The sequence below is a fragment of the Aulonocara sp. 'chitande type north' Nkhata Bay genome, linkage group LG16 (genome assembly GCF_057382095.1).
Source record: "Aulonocara sp. 'chitande type north' Nkhata Bay isolate Kocher_YH1m ecotype deep benthic linkage group LG16, A_spYH_male_GT1.1, whole genome shotgun sequence".
Lineage (NCBI taxonomy): Eukaryota > Metazoa > Chordata > Actinopteri > Cichliformes > Cichlidae > Aulonocara > Aulonocara sp. 'chitande type north' Nkhata Bay.
This window is the reverse complement of record NC_141359.1, coordinates 23,443,194-23,456,402: the sequence shown is the minus strand read 5'-3', so window position 1 is coordinate 23,456,402 and position 13,209 is coordinate 23,443,194. Positions and strand designations below refer to the sequence as shown.

Genomic DNA, 13,209 nt, shown 5'->3' with positions numbered 1-13,209 from the left:
TATGGGGTACAGAGTGGAATAATTTCATAATTAAACAGGGTAGGCTGACATGATGTAACCCAGGGCTCTATTCAAAATCTAAAACATTTTCACACAATATCTTTCCCTGAAGATGTATTTTGGTCTGTGTGCAGCATACTCCTGTCACCATTTCCCACCGACTTTAAATACCAGGTCATTAGAGCTACACTTTCACATTTCTCCAACTGCCAGTGTTACACACACACACACACACACACACACACACACACACACACACACACACACACACACACACACACACACACACACACACACATTTCTGTGTCTAGAGTACTAACTACTGTTCAGCTGCTTAAAATAAACCTGCCTGTGCTGCTTGAAGCGTAGTAAATGTCCCAGTTGCTTTTATTTTATTTCATTTTTTGTTCTAAAAAAAGAGAAAAAATCCAAACAAACAATACTCTCTGTATCTGTGGATGCATATGTGACAGGGCTGTGCAGATTATATATGCAGCATGAAAATTACAACCACTTGATTCATGTAATTACAGCAGGAATCTTTGTAAATCAGCAACTTGTATGCTTTTTTTTTTTATCTAGAGTGCACATTTGCCTCCTGCAGCTCTCGTAAGGCATCATCGCTGTTTGGATGATATTTGAAATTGAGTGAATCCCTCATGAAATGTGTGTTTCAACAGCTGTGGTTGTTACTCTTTTAGGATTTTCCATGCTTTGTGAATTATATTCAAAGAAAAAGCAGTTATACCCTTTTGATCTCAATCAGAATCTGAATATTAAGATATTTTGGTGTTAAAAATCACATTTATATTAAGACATTTTAGATCTTTTCTGTACTGAAGAGACACATGGAGTTGTTACAGTTGATAAAGCAGAGGGAGGGAAATCTGTTTTGTTCAGAGAGTGACTATCCAAGACTTCCTCCTCTACACACAGCTCCTACTGTGTTCTCCACCTCTAGAAGAGAGGGAAACCAGCAGGAGGGAGCCTCTTCACATGCTCTATTTAAAGAAGAAACAAAAAGGGAAAAGACAGGTAACAGACAGATTTTTTTTAAAAATATGCTTCTCCTACTGCCGTGAATGTGCAAAAGCATCAGGATTAAACAGATGTTATTACTGTTACACTTCTACTTGAGTGAATTAAGATATAAATGATCCCCTCCACTGAAACACACAGGAGAGAGTCTGTCCCCGACATTAACCACAGGCCCATAAATTTGTTTTTGTCCAATTTACATACTATATTTGGCTGTGCTTATGCTGAGTGTGTGTTGATGCAAACTAGAAATACTCAAAATCCTTCAGCTGTTGTATAAATCCATGTAATTGATATTTAAATTTACTGAATATTGGAAAATTTCGGGAAAAAAGCAGAAAGTGTGCACGCGCAAATTACTTACATTTTTAACATTACCCACATCTTATTTGGTGGTAGTGAAACATTCACACACTTCCTAGCACTTAGTGTTCTTAATAGACTAATCTCTTGTGGTCATTACTCTTCTGAAGATGAAAAAGCACAATTAAGGACATTGGGAGTCATTCATAATGGCAGAAAATGTATGCTTAACAGACATACACAAAAACATGTGGAGCTCAAATAGAAGACCCCCCTTTGTTAAGACCACAATCTGTATTCTTTTCTGTTATTTACGTCTATAGAGAATCCCCTATGAGCATGCATATGGCGACAGAAAGGGGAGAAAAAACTCTTTGAAAAAGAGCTCCCGGCGAATAAAGCTTAGGAAGGACAGCCATCTGCTGTGACTGTTTGCTCTGTGGGAGAGTGACAAGAAAAAAACACAAACATATAGAATTAGATTAGAGTTAGATAAGATAATCATCCAGGGTAATTCCTCTACCTGCCAACTAGACTTCACTCAGAGGTGTCCCTGATCATTGGTCTACAAATCCTCACCATCTCCTGGTTCATGACCACAATATCTTATAATGCCTGGTTTCTCTCCTACTACCCAGTCAGGGCCTTTCTGTTGCAATAGTTGCACTGGGTAATTTGTGATTAGTTCCAAAGCTTTTGCAGACATCCCATCAGTCAGAAATTTATTTATCTGCATGAGAACAACATGAAAAATGCATCCAGTCTTAAACTTCCTCCTAGCTGTTTGGGATTAGTTTGACCTAGTAAGTATGAAAATGAAAAATCTGCGTAGACTCCAGCTTGTCGGCCGGGTGAACCACAGGTGCACCTGACTGAAGCATAGTCCTCATTTACAACCCTAGCATTACGGCTAACAGGTGGATTTTTCCATTGCAGTGCGGCTAGCTAACAATGAAAAACCACTTAGTGCTAAAGAGAGCGTGAAAGTGGACAGTATGTCCTGTTTTTTATTTATTTTTTTAACCATAAAACTCACTGCTACAGCCATAGGCAGTACAAAAGTGACTCCCCTAGACTGCTTTTCAGTTTTAGTTTGCTTGTTTTACAGAGTTATCAGTTCTGTCACTTGTTAGCTAACATAAACTCATGAAGTCTGTTAGCTGCAACCAACCAACCACGTGACGTCACGTTCTATACTGGCACAAGGTGGTGCTAAACACACTCTAAAAAGTTTAAACACTTATTTCTTAAACCCAGCTTCACAGTCGTGTTAAATCCATTACAGTTTTTTTAGAGGGATCCACAGTGTAGATTTGCCGTTATATGTACATGTGTTGTTTCATGTGCTGTTGTGATTTGATTAATATTATGGATTTTTATGTTTCTCCTTGCCTTTTTTCTTTTACTACTTTACTTTTACTTTTAGAATTCTTGATGCAAAATGTTTTAACCTGTTTTTCCCATATGTCCGTTTTAAAATGAGCTACATAAATACACTTGATTTGATTAATGGCTGATATTTAAAAGCCAGAATATGAACACATGTGCTCAGCACAGAAATGTTTCATTGTTTGAACAGATCATCCCCCACACACTCTCCTCTGTTGCAGCGGCAAATTAGACTGTGAAATTGACAGCTCATGTGTTGCCATCTGGTTGCCATGACACCTAGTTATTAGGCCCTCTGACAGTCCCAGCTCAGCCTATTTGTTCCTTCTTCCCCCTCCTGCACATCAACACTGTTTCCAGTATAAAAAGGCATGAAACACAGAGTGTAGGTTGATAACAGCCTCAGTGCTGGTGACTTCCAGCTGAGGCAGCAAGCAAGCAGCGTATAATCTTTCAGCATGTTCAGTCATGAGCAGATCCAGTGGTCTAAAATCCTAGAAAAACAAATAAACAAACAAACAAAAACAAAAACAAAACCAGGCAGGCACGAGATGATACCTTAAACAGGACAGCACAGCATGCAGATCCACATCATGACAGAGCAATTCCCCTAAAGGCACTTTCACATCAGAGCCAATTGATCTAAACAATTGTTCTGTGCAGCAGAAGCATAAAAGCCTAATTTCCACACATTACAACCCCGGTCTGGACCACATTGAGACTTTAATGCTCCACTGATCAATGAGAGGATTAAAGCAATTTAAAGGCTCCTTTGTGTGGTGTGTGCATTGGAATCTCCTTCATCCTCAAAACCTCTGGGCTGGCAGACAGGGTGTTCCTTCTGCTCCTGAACTTAGCGTGGCCTGGAGTCAAAGAGGCTGAAGCAGCACCACGTGGCCTTTTTTTGCCATGTACTGCTGCTGTATCCCACACAGATATCCTGCTGCACCCTTGCGGGAGGTGGGGATGGCGTTGGTGGTGGAGTGACTCATTCAGCCCCCTCTTCTTCCTCTTGACATTTGACATACTGATGTAGAGGATCTCAGCTGGAACAAACACAGCGTGCTGTGTCACAGCTGCGATGTCTGTGCCTCTGAGCCCCTGGCTTACAGAGCTGAGAGCAGGTAACGATGAGTCAGCGCCTATTTAATTCATACACCTACACTGGGAAACTCGGGAGGGGGGGGGTTGTTTTCAAGCTGATTTTATTTATATTTTCCACATCGTTTCCCGCTGAGAATTCAGCATCCCACGACGCTGCCGCAAATTCCTTGAAAGTTATTCTAGCTCCAGCTCTGCAAGGAGTTGAGGGAAAGGGCAAAGGGAGTGCACAAAGATAATTTAAAAAACACAACACAGTTCATGAGGCAACACTGCACCACAGCTATTAGGCTGATACATGCGAGCCATTAGGTGATCCATTCTCATTAAAACTCTTTCACTGAACAATAAGGATATTGTACCTCATTTAACTAAACGTTTCCACAAACACAAAGGCTGCTGCTGAACAGGGATACTGCTTCCTAATGAACCCCACTGAGACCTATCATCTTCAGGTCCTTCAGCCCTCTGCCCACCGTCTCATCAGGGCGGATAAAGCACCTCAGAGATTGAGACTGTCCTTACATCAGGTGCCTGAAGGTGGATGCTGACAAGCGTCTCAGAGGACATGCTGACTCTCACTTCTCCAGCTCTATTAACTAGTGTTTCCCCCCACTGCCACTTCTACTCTGCATCAGTGATTTAGAACAATCTCAAAGACCCACTGAGGCAAACTAAGGGGGGGAAAAAAAAGGAGTCAGCATTAAAAAAAAATCAATCTCCTCAAACCATATAACTTCAGATACAGCTTTTGGTGCATTGCCTTTGACACGAGGGATTACCTCATGTGTATCTGAACTCTTGGCAACTGAAATCTTAGTTACTCAAAGAACACTTGAACAAGTACCATTTGGTTTTAAGTTAATGCTTTATTGTGGCTGTAGATGTGGATGTGAACCTAAATGACTCTCAAGACAAAAATGACTGTCAAGTACTGGATGTACAGGAAAACCAGGCCTCTCACACAGTGTCAGCTGGGAGCCGGCAGAGGATCCAGCCTGCCCATGAACCTAAAAGAGGTTAAAAAAATGGCTGGATTAAATGTTAATATTTTGTAATAATTCATGATAAATTATAGTCTATTTCTTCCTCTCTCGGTGCCAATGCAATGCAGAGGGAAGTCATTCTTTTTTAATTTTTTGGGGATTGAGGCGTTTTGACTCACTGTTGCTACAAAAAAAACTATTATCTGGAGAAAAAGAAATCCAATTAAGAACATGAACAAAGTAGTAGCACTCAGTTGTGTTCCACACAGATGCTGAAGAGTGCGTATGGCACAAAATTAAATAACAGAAAGATCAGTGCCTTCACAAACAGTAAGAACATGTACTGGCATATTCAGACCAGCCTGGACTGTAAAAAAAACCCCACCCTGACTGTCCCAGTGAATCCAGAAACCACACACATTGCATGAGTTCGATTCAAAATCACAGCAAATGATTTTGGATCCTTTTTGCAATCTGGTAAGAACAATGTGCTGCTGGACTAACGAGACGACGCTTTGCAATTATCTTTGAGTCCTGCAGGTGGGAGTCAACAGTTTCTCCTCCTGACAAGACTGGAGTAGAGATCCAACGAAACCCCGAACACAGATATTTTAATGCACCCAAACTCCACATATAAGAACACTGAATTGTTTGGATCTCTTACAGGTTGTTTTGGGTCATTTCACTTACCTTTGCTTTGGTGGTTTTTTATGTGGCTGTTTTTAAGGCGGTTTTTGTTTCCACAGATCAGCCTGAGCAACTCTACACCTCTCAATATGACTCAAAATGAGTCAAAATAAAGCTTTATCTACTCCTTATTGTATTAGTACAGAATAATGTGATTTTGGATATAGTCATCACCCCTGTCCCTTTGCTTTTAACCTTTATTAGGCCAGATAGCGTTGACAAGAAAGAAATGAAAGAGTGCAGGGGAATGACACGCAAGCCACGGCCAGACTCAGGCCCCAGCATTAGCCTTTGGCATATGGACTGCCTGCTTAACCAGATGACCTACAGTGACACACCAATCAACCAGTCAGCTTCTTAATCTGCTTCCCTACACATTCAAAGCTACGATTGGTCAAATTACCAGGGAGTCAGGCTGTATACGTGTAAAACATAGACAATAAATAAAATAATGAATATGAATTAAAAACAGTACAAAACTTTCAACAGGAAGACGCAGCTTTCAGACTTGAGGAAGTCTGAAGGCCTGATTGGACACAGGCAAAGCAAATGCAAGTTAATCTTCAGCAATAGTTTTCTCAGTACTGTGCTCGGCTAACACTGGTGAAGGAAAAATAGTAGTGCATGTGACAAATTTTCATCATGCCAGGCAAAGTTTTAAAACTGATGATGATATAAACAAATAAACAATGACACTGTATATCCAAATTGGATATCATATATACAATTAGAATAGTTGTCTCACAGCTGAACAGAAAACTACAAATTGTTGATTTGTAAAAAAAAGAAGAAGAAGAGATTAAAATATAAGCCACATTTTTCCTCCCATTCAGTTAATTTCACTGAAGCTCGCCAGTCGCACTGATAGTGTTGAACGCACTTTTATTGTTTAGGTGTCAAATGTAACAGTGTCACCATTCAGAGAGGGATAAAGAGTAAATGGCCACATAAAAAAATATAAAATCAACAATGAAAATGGTCACACGGGGAAAGTCTGCTTCCCGTGGCAACATAGATGTACAGTTGAGACAGTGTCCAGATCCAGACATGTATGTGTTTGATTTGCACGTTTTTTTTCTCCACAGCCTACAGTAATCTCAGACAATAAGAGTCCTTTTTTTTGTTCACTAGCCATGCATACAGTTGACAGTTCCACATGTGTTGAGTCAGTGTCTTCATAGGAGCTGGCACTTTTTCCATACAAAATATTTACACTACCATTTATTATTCTTATTATCACCGCCGCCTCCGTCGGTGCTATTTGTTACTATGAATTTGAATACTCTGAGCACATGAAGGATGGCATCAGGATGTCGAAACTGTGGAGCGCCACATTTCATATTGATACCAGAGGACAAAAAGAAAAAAAAAGTATGACAAATGTTGGCATCTTCACTTTAAATGTCACCCATTCCTGAAAAGAGTTTGGAGAGACGGTCTGCGGAGATATTCAAACACTGAAATCGCTCTTTGTCCCGTCAGGATGAAACGGTTACTTATATTACTACTCAGCAATCTGCTGTCAGAGTCTCCCGGAGAGGAAAACAAAACATCACACGATATGTGAAAGACTCCGCTATGCTTACTATCATATCTCAAAGTGAGAAAATAGGAAAGAGATGATTGCACCGTTGTTTTTTTGTTTTTGTTTTTTTAAAGAAAGACACCGACTTATCCTTTTTCTCTCCATTCCTTTTTTTTTTTTTTTGAACAGCAGAAAAAATAAAACTAAGAACATTGAGGCGCTTTCAGGGAACCTCTTTGGTTCAGCCCTGTGATGAGTAGAAAAAAAACCCTCCGCCAACCTCTGCTCGAATTAAACTGGGAGCAACATTGTACATAATGGAAATCAAATGCTTCTTCAGAAATCTGTCATGTGTGTTCAGCAGCTACTTGCAACAGAGTCATGGTAACAGGAAATGCGTCTCAGTGGTGTGTCTGAAAACTGCAATAACAACAGTTATTTCTAGCAGATTGTTTAGGAAGCTGTAATGAATAAAGATCCCGATCTGTTATTCTTTGCTGACAATATTTGCTTCCTCATAACGGAATAACTTAAACAACAAACAAACAAACAAAAAAGTGTAAAATAAGGCGAGGGCATGTTCTGTTTGTCATTTGTCAATTACCTTTGCGGCAAATTCCTGGCAATTTTCATTCAAAATGTACGCATTACTCACGTGTTATTATTCTTATTAATCGTGTCACTGCAAATGTTATGCTCCACTCACTTGGTATCCATTGCGCTCAACTGTGATTTTCATCTTCAGTTTAATCGGCATGTGCATGTGTGTGTCTAAGTGTGTATCTGTCCACTGCAAGTCAAACAAGTTCCCTCTAAGTGGACTTTTTGCCTGGTCTGTTCCTGGTACCCCCCCCCCCCCCCCCCCTCCCCAGGGCTATTGTATATTGCAAGAGGAGCAGCAGGGGTCGTCCTTGTCTGGCTGAGCGGCGTAGTCCATCTGCCGAACGATCTCGGCGAACAGTTCGTCTACCATAGTTTTGCTCTTAGCCGAGGTCTCCATGAACGGGCAGCCCCACTCCTCGGCTAGAGCCTGACCTTCGCTGGATGATACCTCCCTCTCGCTTTCCAAGTCCACCTTGTTCCCCACCAAGATAACGGGAACCTTTTCGTACCTGAAAGCACACACAGACCGACGTCAGTTTGTCAGACACACAGGAAAAACAACTGCTGCATGTGTGGCAAATCAGAGCTTTTTATTTTATTATGTTTTTCCCATAAAAGTGAAAAGAAAGGCAATTCCCCTTTCAGAACTTGGTTTTAGCAAATTCTAAATAAGAAAAAAAAAGCGCACAGTGACTAAAACCTTCATCTGTTGCACTTACAAAAATCATAATTATTTAAAGGAGATCTGACACATTTATTTCAAGCTTCATATTTTTATTCTACTAAAGTAGGTTTGCATAATAGAATTTAGGATCATCTTTATTTATCTGATAGTGGGCATTAGTGCAGCCCCTCAGTTCATCGTGTATCTAGAACAAACTGTTCCAAACACTTTTTCCTTACAGTTGACCTCTCCTGATTGGCTGTCCCATGCAAACAGAAGGTTTGAAGAACAGGTGGGTGGGGCTGAGATGGCCAGTCACAACATACAGAGCAAAGAATAGAAAAAACCCCACCTCTACTATCTCTAACCGAGCATCTGAAGCCAAAGCTCTTGGCTCACATTGATTTCCAGGGCAGACACCGATATCATTATTTGAATCTTTGGCCTTGTTTAATAAGTGCATCCACTATTTTAACAGTACAAGTATGATAGACAATAAGAAAAAAAAGTATAATAGCCTCTTAAAAAGAGGCTGGAAGCAATAGGCAATAGGTAAGAAAGCATCTTTACTGGGTTACTGAATTATCATTGGGCAAATGTGAAAATGCTAACCACTGAGTCAGCACCTCTAGCAAAATATTTATGATGATTATCACCACTATCAACAGAAGATTCAACCTAAAAATCAATCTAAAAAGCCTATGTGGACTTTACATCATGGCCACTGTTTGAGCTTGCTGAACTCACGTGAACTAACATGCACGCATGGCTGGAGTGATTGAAACCTAAGAGAAAAGGTTATTTTTTCCATAACAACGACAGCCTCTATTCAGTTTCTCCAGTTTATTATACTGGAAGTTGGTGGTTTCACCCAAAAAGCTGTTACTGTTATCAGCAGCATAATTCTTTCTTAATATACCAGTTTTGCATTTGCTACATTATCCACTCACGTGACCATTAAATTAACATCAATTCTCAGCCTCTGTTTAATCCCTTTTTGACATCTTTCCATCTTTTATCTTTTCCAATCTCTCTAACAAAACAAGCCTGGATCTTTGACAAAAAGGATCTCGGTGGTTATTTTTGAAAAGCTCAGCTGGGTGAAAGAGGTGGGCTCGTTCTGACTGAAAGGTCGCAAGAAGGATAAAGATGAAAGTGTTTCCACTTTAGCATACGAGTGGACTCTGAGTGTGGGAGGAAGCTTTTTTCAGATCAAGAACCAGAGCGTCACCTGCTTCATCTAAACACTAAGTGTAAAGCCTGACCCAGTACAGCAGAGGAAACGGGTACTATAGCTGTCACCCCTGAGGGCAGGAAGTGGCCATAATCCTTTGAGCTCTGAACTCCTTGGCACGTAGCTAAAGCACAAAATGTCACTGTGGAACTGGACTACTTTGAGGACAGCCAGAGGATGCGGTCGGTTAAAATAAATAGGCTGCTCTATAATTACTTAAAAAGAAGCAGCTGAGATGCATTTCCACCAATATGATCACTACATCAGTTTTGATATTGGGGAACATGGCGGGCTTCTGAGGCACTTTGTACACATCAGAGGAGATAACAAAGCTCAAAAACATCAGAGAGATAGCAGATCATGCGTGTTCGCATCCTTTAAACAACAGGTTGCTATTTCTTTCATGCTTATCAGTATGCAAAACGACCGAGGGGGCGCTTTCCATCTGTCGGACCTGTCGTTTGAACCAAGTTTAAACGTCTGTGTTCACTTCACACTTCACAGCACAGTCAAATTTAACCCGAGCACCTGTCAGCACCATTAGGATTTTCAAATTCTGCACTCGCTCTGTGAATTATAGATGCCTTTAAGTTATTCACCAAAATTAATATCATCCTCATCCTTGTTTGTTATAATAAACTGGTAAAGAAGGAACTGGCTACTGTTGAAAAGACGGGGAGTCTGGAGACTACTGTGAAGCCTTTCCAGGCTGAGCAGCCAGAGCGTTTCTCAGAGGTAAGGGGGGCTGCAGGTTTCAGCGTTAAATAAGCTTAAACTAGCCGACTTTGATCTACCCATGAATACATTATCCAGCGAACTTTAATCTCAACTATCCCGTTCTGTTCCCAGGATGAGCCGAGAGGAGCTACCTGAATTTAAGAGACAATCTCTGAGGTCAGTCGGTCGGTGTGTGACCAAAAGTGTTGAGCTAGGCAGGCAAACTGAATGAGAAACAACATGTTATGCTTCTCAACTTTAACATTCAGCATGTCGTGCCTAAGTTCTCATTCGCTGCATTCCTGGTGTCAGTAAAAACAGCAAGGCTGTGATTTTTCTGAAAACTTCTTTGGATCTAGTTGGTGGTAGGTTATATTTAGCCTTGAACCTTAAATTCCCTTTCCCACCTTCACTGAAAACCCCCCAAACACTAAGCATAGCTGTGGGTGGGCAGATTGAAAGGCAAAATCTTTACTTTTACAGCTGCATCCATTTAAAAGGGCCTCTGTGTTTAGTTGGGCTAATGATGCCATTTTGGTAGGTCCTCCATTCAGCTGTTGTTTGTCTCCCACTCTAAATCACTCAAAGAGGTACCGTATGTATCTTGTACCATCAGATGCTGTTTCACACAAGCTCTCGCTTTTCTGCTCTAAACTGTTTGCACAAACCCAGCAAATATGACAGAAACACTGAGGTTATTCCACAGTACAAAACTGGTTTCAGTTCAGTTCAGGAGGGCAAAACCTACGCAATAGAAAACCTTATGTTGTTTCCATGGACAACAGTGGTACGGTTAAAGTAGAAGCGAAAAAAGTCATATTATCGCAACAAAGAAGGCACGTTTTTCTGTTATTTCACATGTGTTGGTTTTTAGAATTTTATCGAACAGATTTTCAACTCACCAGTTATTAGTCAACTCACATCAATCCTTAAATTTAAATAGTAACGTGTTCCTTTAATTTTTTTGAAGCAGTGGAATGAAGTGAAACAATGAAGAAGTGAAGCTACATGTACACGGACCCTGGCATGGACCTTACTCTTCAGCTTACTCCACACATTTTAAGTCAGAAATGTTCACGTTGGTCTTCTTAAGGTAGTTCTTCACCAGGAGCTACATATGTTGGGTTATTGTTGTGTTGGAAGACAAAGCGATGACCCGGACCCAATTTTGCTGCTGACTAGTTGGAGTTTTCTTCCACCCTGACGAGATTCCCAGTTCCAGCTGAACTAAAGCATTCCCACACCATAATACTTATGTGTTTCACAGTAGGGATGGTGTACTCTGGGTTGTATGCCTCTGCCTTCTTTCTCCAAACATAAGCAGAGTCTCTGTGGCCAAAGAGCTCAAAGTGTCTCCTCTGCACGAGTGGACTTTCTCTTGCTCTGCAACTTCAAAGTCCCTTCAAAGTTCGAGTGATTGTATGTAAGACAGATCTCGACTTGGCTAAGATTCACTCTTGGCTGTTCTGGGGTCTCTCACTAGTTTTCTTTCCAGCTTCTTTGAAATCTTTAACTTCTACCTCTTGCCATGCTTTTTCTTTGCTGTGTGACTGTCTTTGAATTTCCTGATGATACTTCTCACTCCAGTGAAAACTTTTGTGCACCCATCTCCTCCTTTGTGTGTCCAAACTGATTCCTTTTGTTTTTGGCATGCTGCTTTCTCAGGTGACAGCTAAACTCTTGCTGAGGTTTTTATACTGTTTGTAAATTAGAAGAGAAACCTCAGTTTTAGCTTGATTTAACAAGATTTGTGCGTTACAAAGATAAAGCACATTGCACAACAGTGGCTTGTGCAATGGCTCTTTTTCACAGTGCAATAATATCAACCCTGGTAATCCCTATTTTGCTAAACTGACGATCACTTGCTATGTTAAAAAAGTGCTAAAGTGTAAAACATCTAGTAAAAAAAACAAACAAAAAAACCCTAACTTCATTATTTTTGTTGTCCCAAACAGCAGAAGTATCTTAAAATCACATTAAACTGTGTGTGAGTGTGCCACATGCTTTTTTTGGTCAGCTGTTTGCAACTTATGCAGCTCGTTTGGGGCTCATCATTACAGGAACACAGCACAAAGGCATCTGGACCCAAAGAAGAAAGGGTCTATATATAGTCATAATAACAGAGAAGAAAAGCGGCAGTCCAAGGAGGTGTGAGACAGAGGCTGCCATGGGGCTAAGGCTCACAGAGACTCGGCGTTAAGGTTGTCGGCCAACCACTGGTGGCTGATACAAGAAAGTAAGGCTCGACTGTTGCAGAAAACACAGGCCAAACGAATTACTGAGCGGGATTCGTTTTTGCTGTGACACAAACAGCACAAACAACATGTCGCTCTTTAGCCTTCGGCTTGTGAGCCTGATGCCAGAGGCAGTGGAACACTCAGACTGCAAACATCAATTCAAGCTTGCTCAGACACAGCTTATCAATAATGCATGATGCAGATCAACTCACACAGGCCTTGCTGACAGACGGTAGAAACCGGCTGCCCAAGAGCCACTGGTTATGACTCGGGGCAGCAGCAGGCAGGAAAGGCTGTGTGCTGGGCACCCCTTCCCTGCGAATAGCATTTTTGTAGAGGGTCTTCAGTTTAGCCAGGGGAGAGAATTGAGCTGAGTCAGAAGGCAGCACAAAGCTCCTCTTTTTGCCACATTAGGGCACCGAAAGATTTAATCAGGAATGGCTTCTTTGACCCACGGCAAGAATGCAAAGATTTTCCCTTTAAAACAAGCAATAATATATGACAAGTAAAACACTTTAATTCTGTTTGGGATGGTTATGAGAATTCATTATTTGCTTCCCAAAGCCTTCAAAAATCGACCCCGTTTACTGATGATAAACACACTGGCCAAGAAGTGCCAAAATGGACAAGATAAATGAGTACTGAACTTGACAGACTGTACAGATTTCCTTGGATCTGATTTATCACAGCAATACTCTGGCACACTAGCAGGTCTCTGTGGGTGA

At 41.0% G+C, this 13,209-nt stretch overlaps 1 protein-coding gene across 1 annotated transcript in view; it reads right to left on the bottom strand.

The window, feature by feature from the left end:
- Nucleotides 1-7,902: 7,902 nt before the first annotated feature.
- rap2aa (RAP2A, member of RAS oncogene family a) overlaps nt 7,903-13,209 on the bottom strand; it is a 12,488-nt gene continuing 7,181 nt past the window's right edge. The window contains exon 2 of the mRNA XM_086267509.1: nt 7,903-8,141. Coding sequence (XP_086123635.1) covers nt 7,904-8,141 — 238 coding nt within the window. The 3' untranslated portion in view covers nt 7,903. The remainder of the gene's footprint in view (nt 8,142-13,209) is intronic.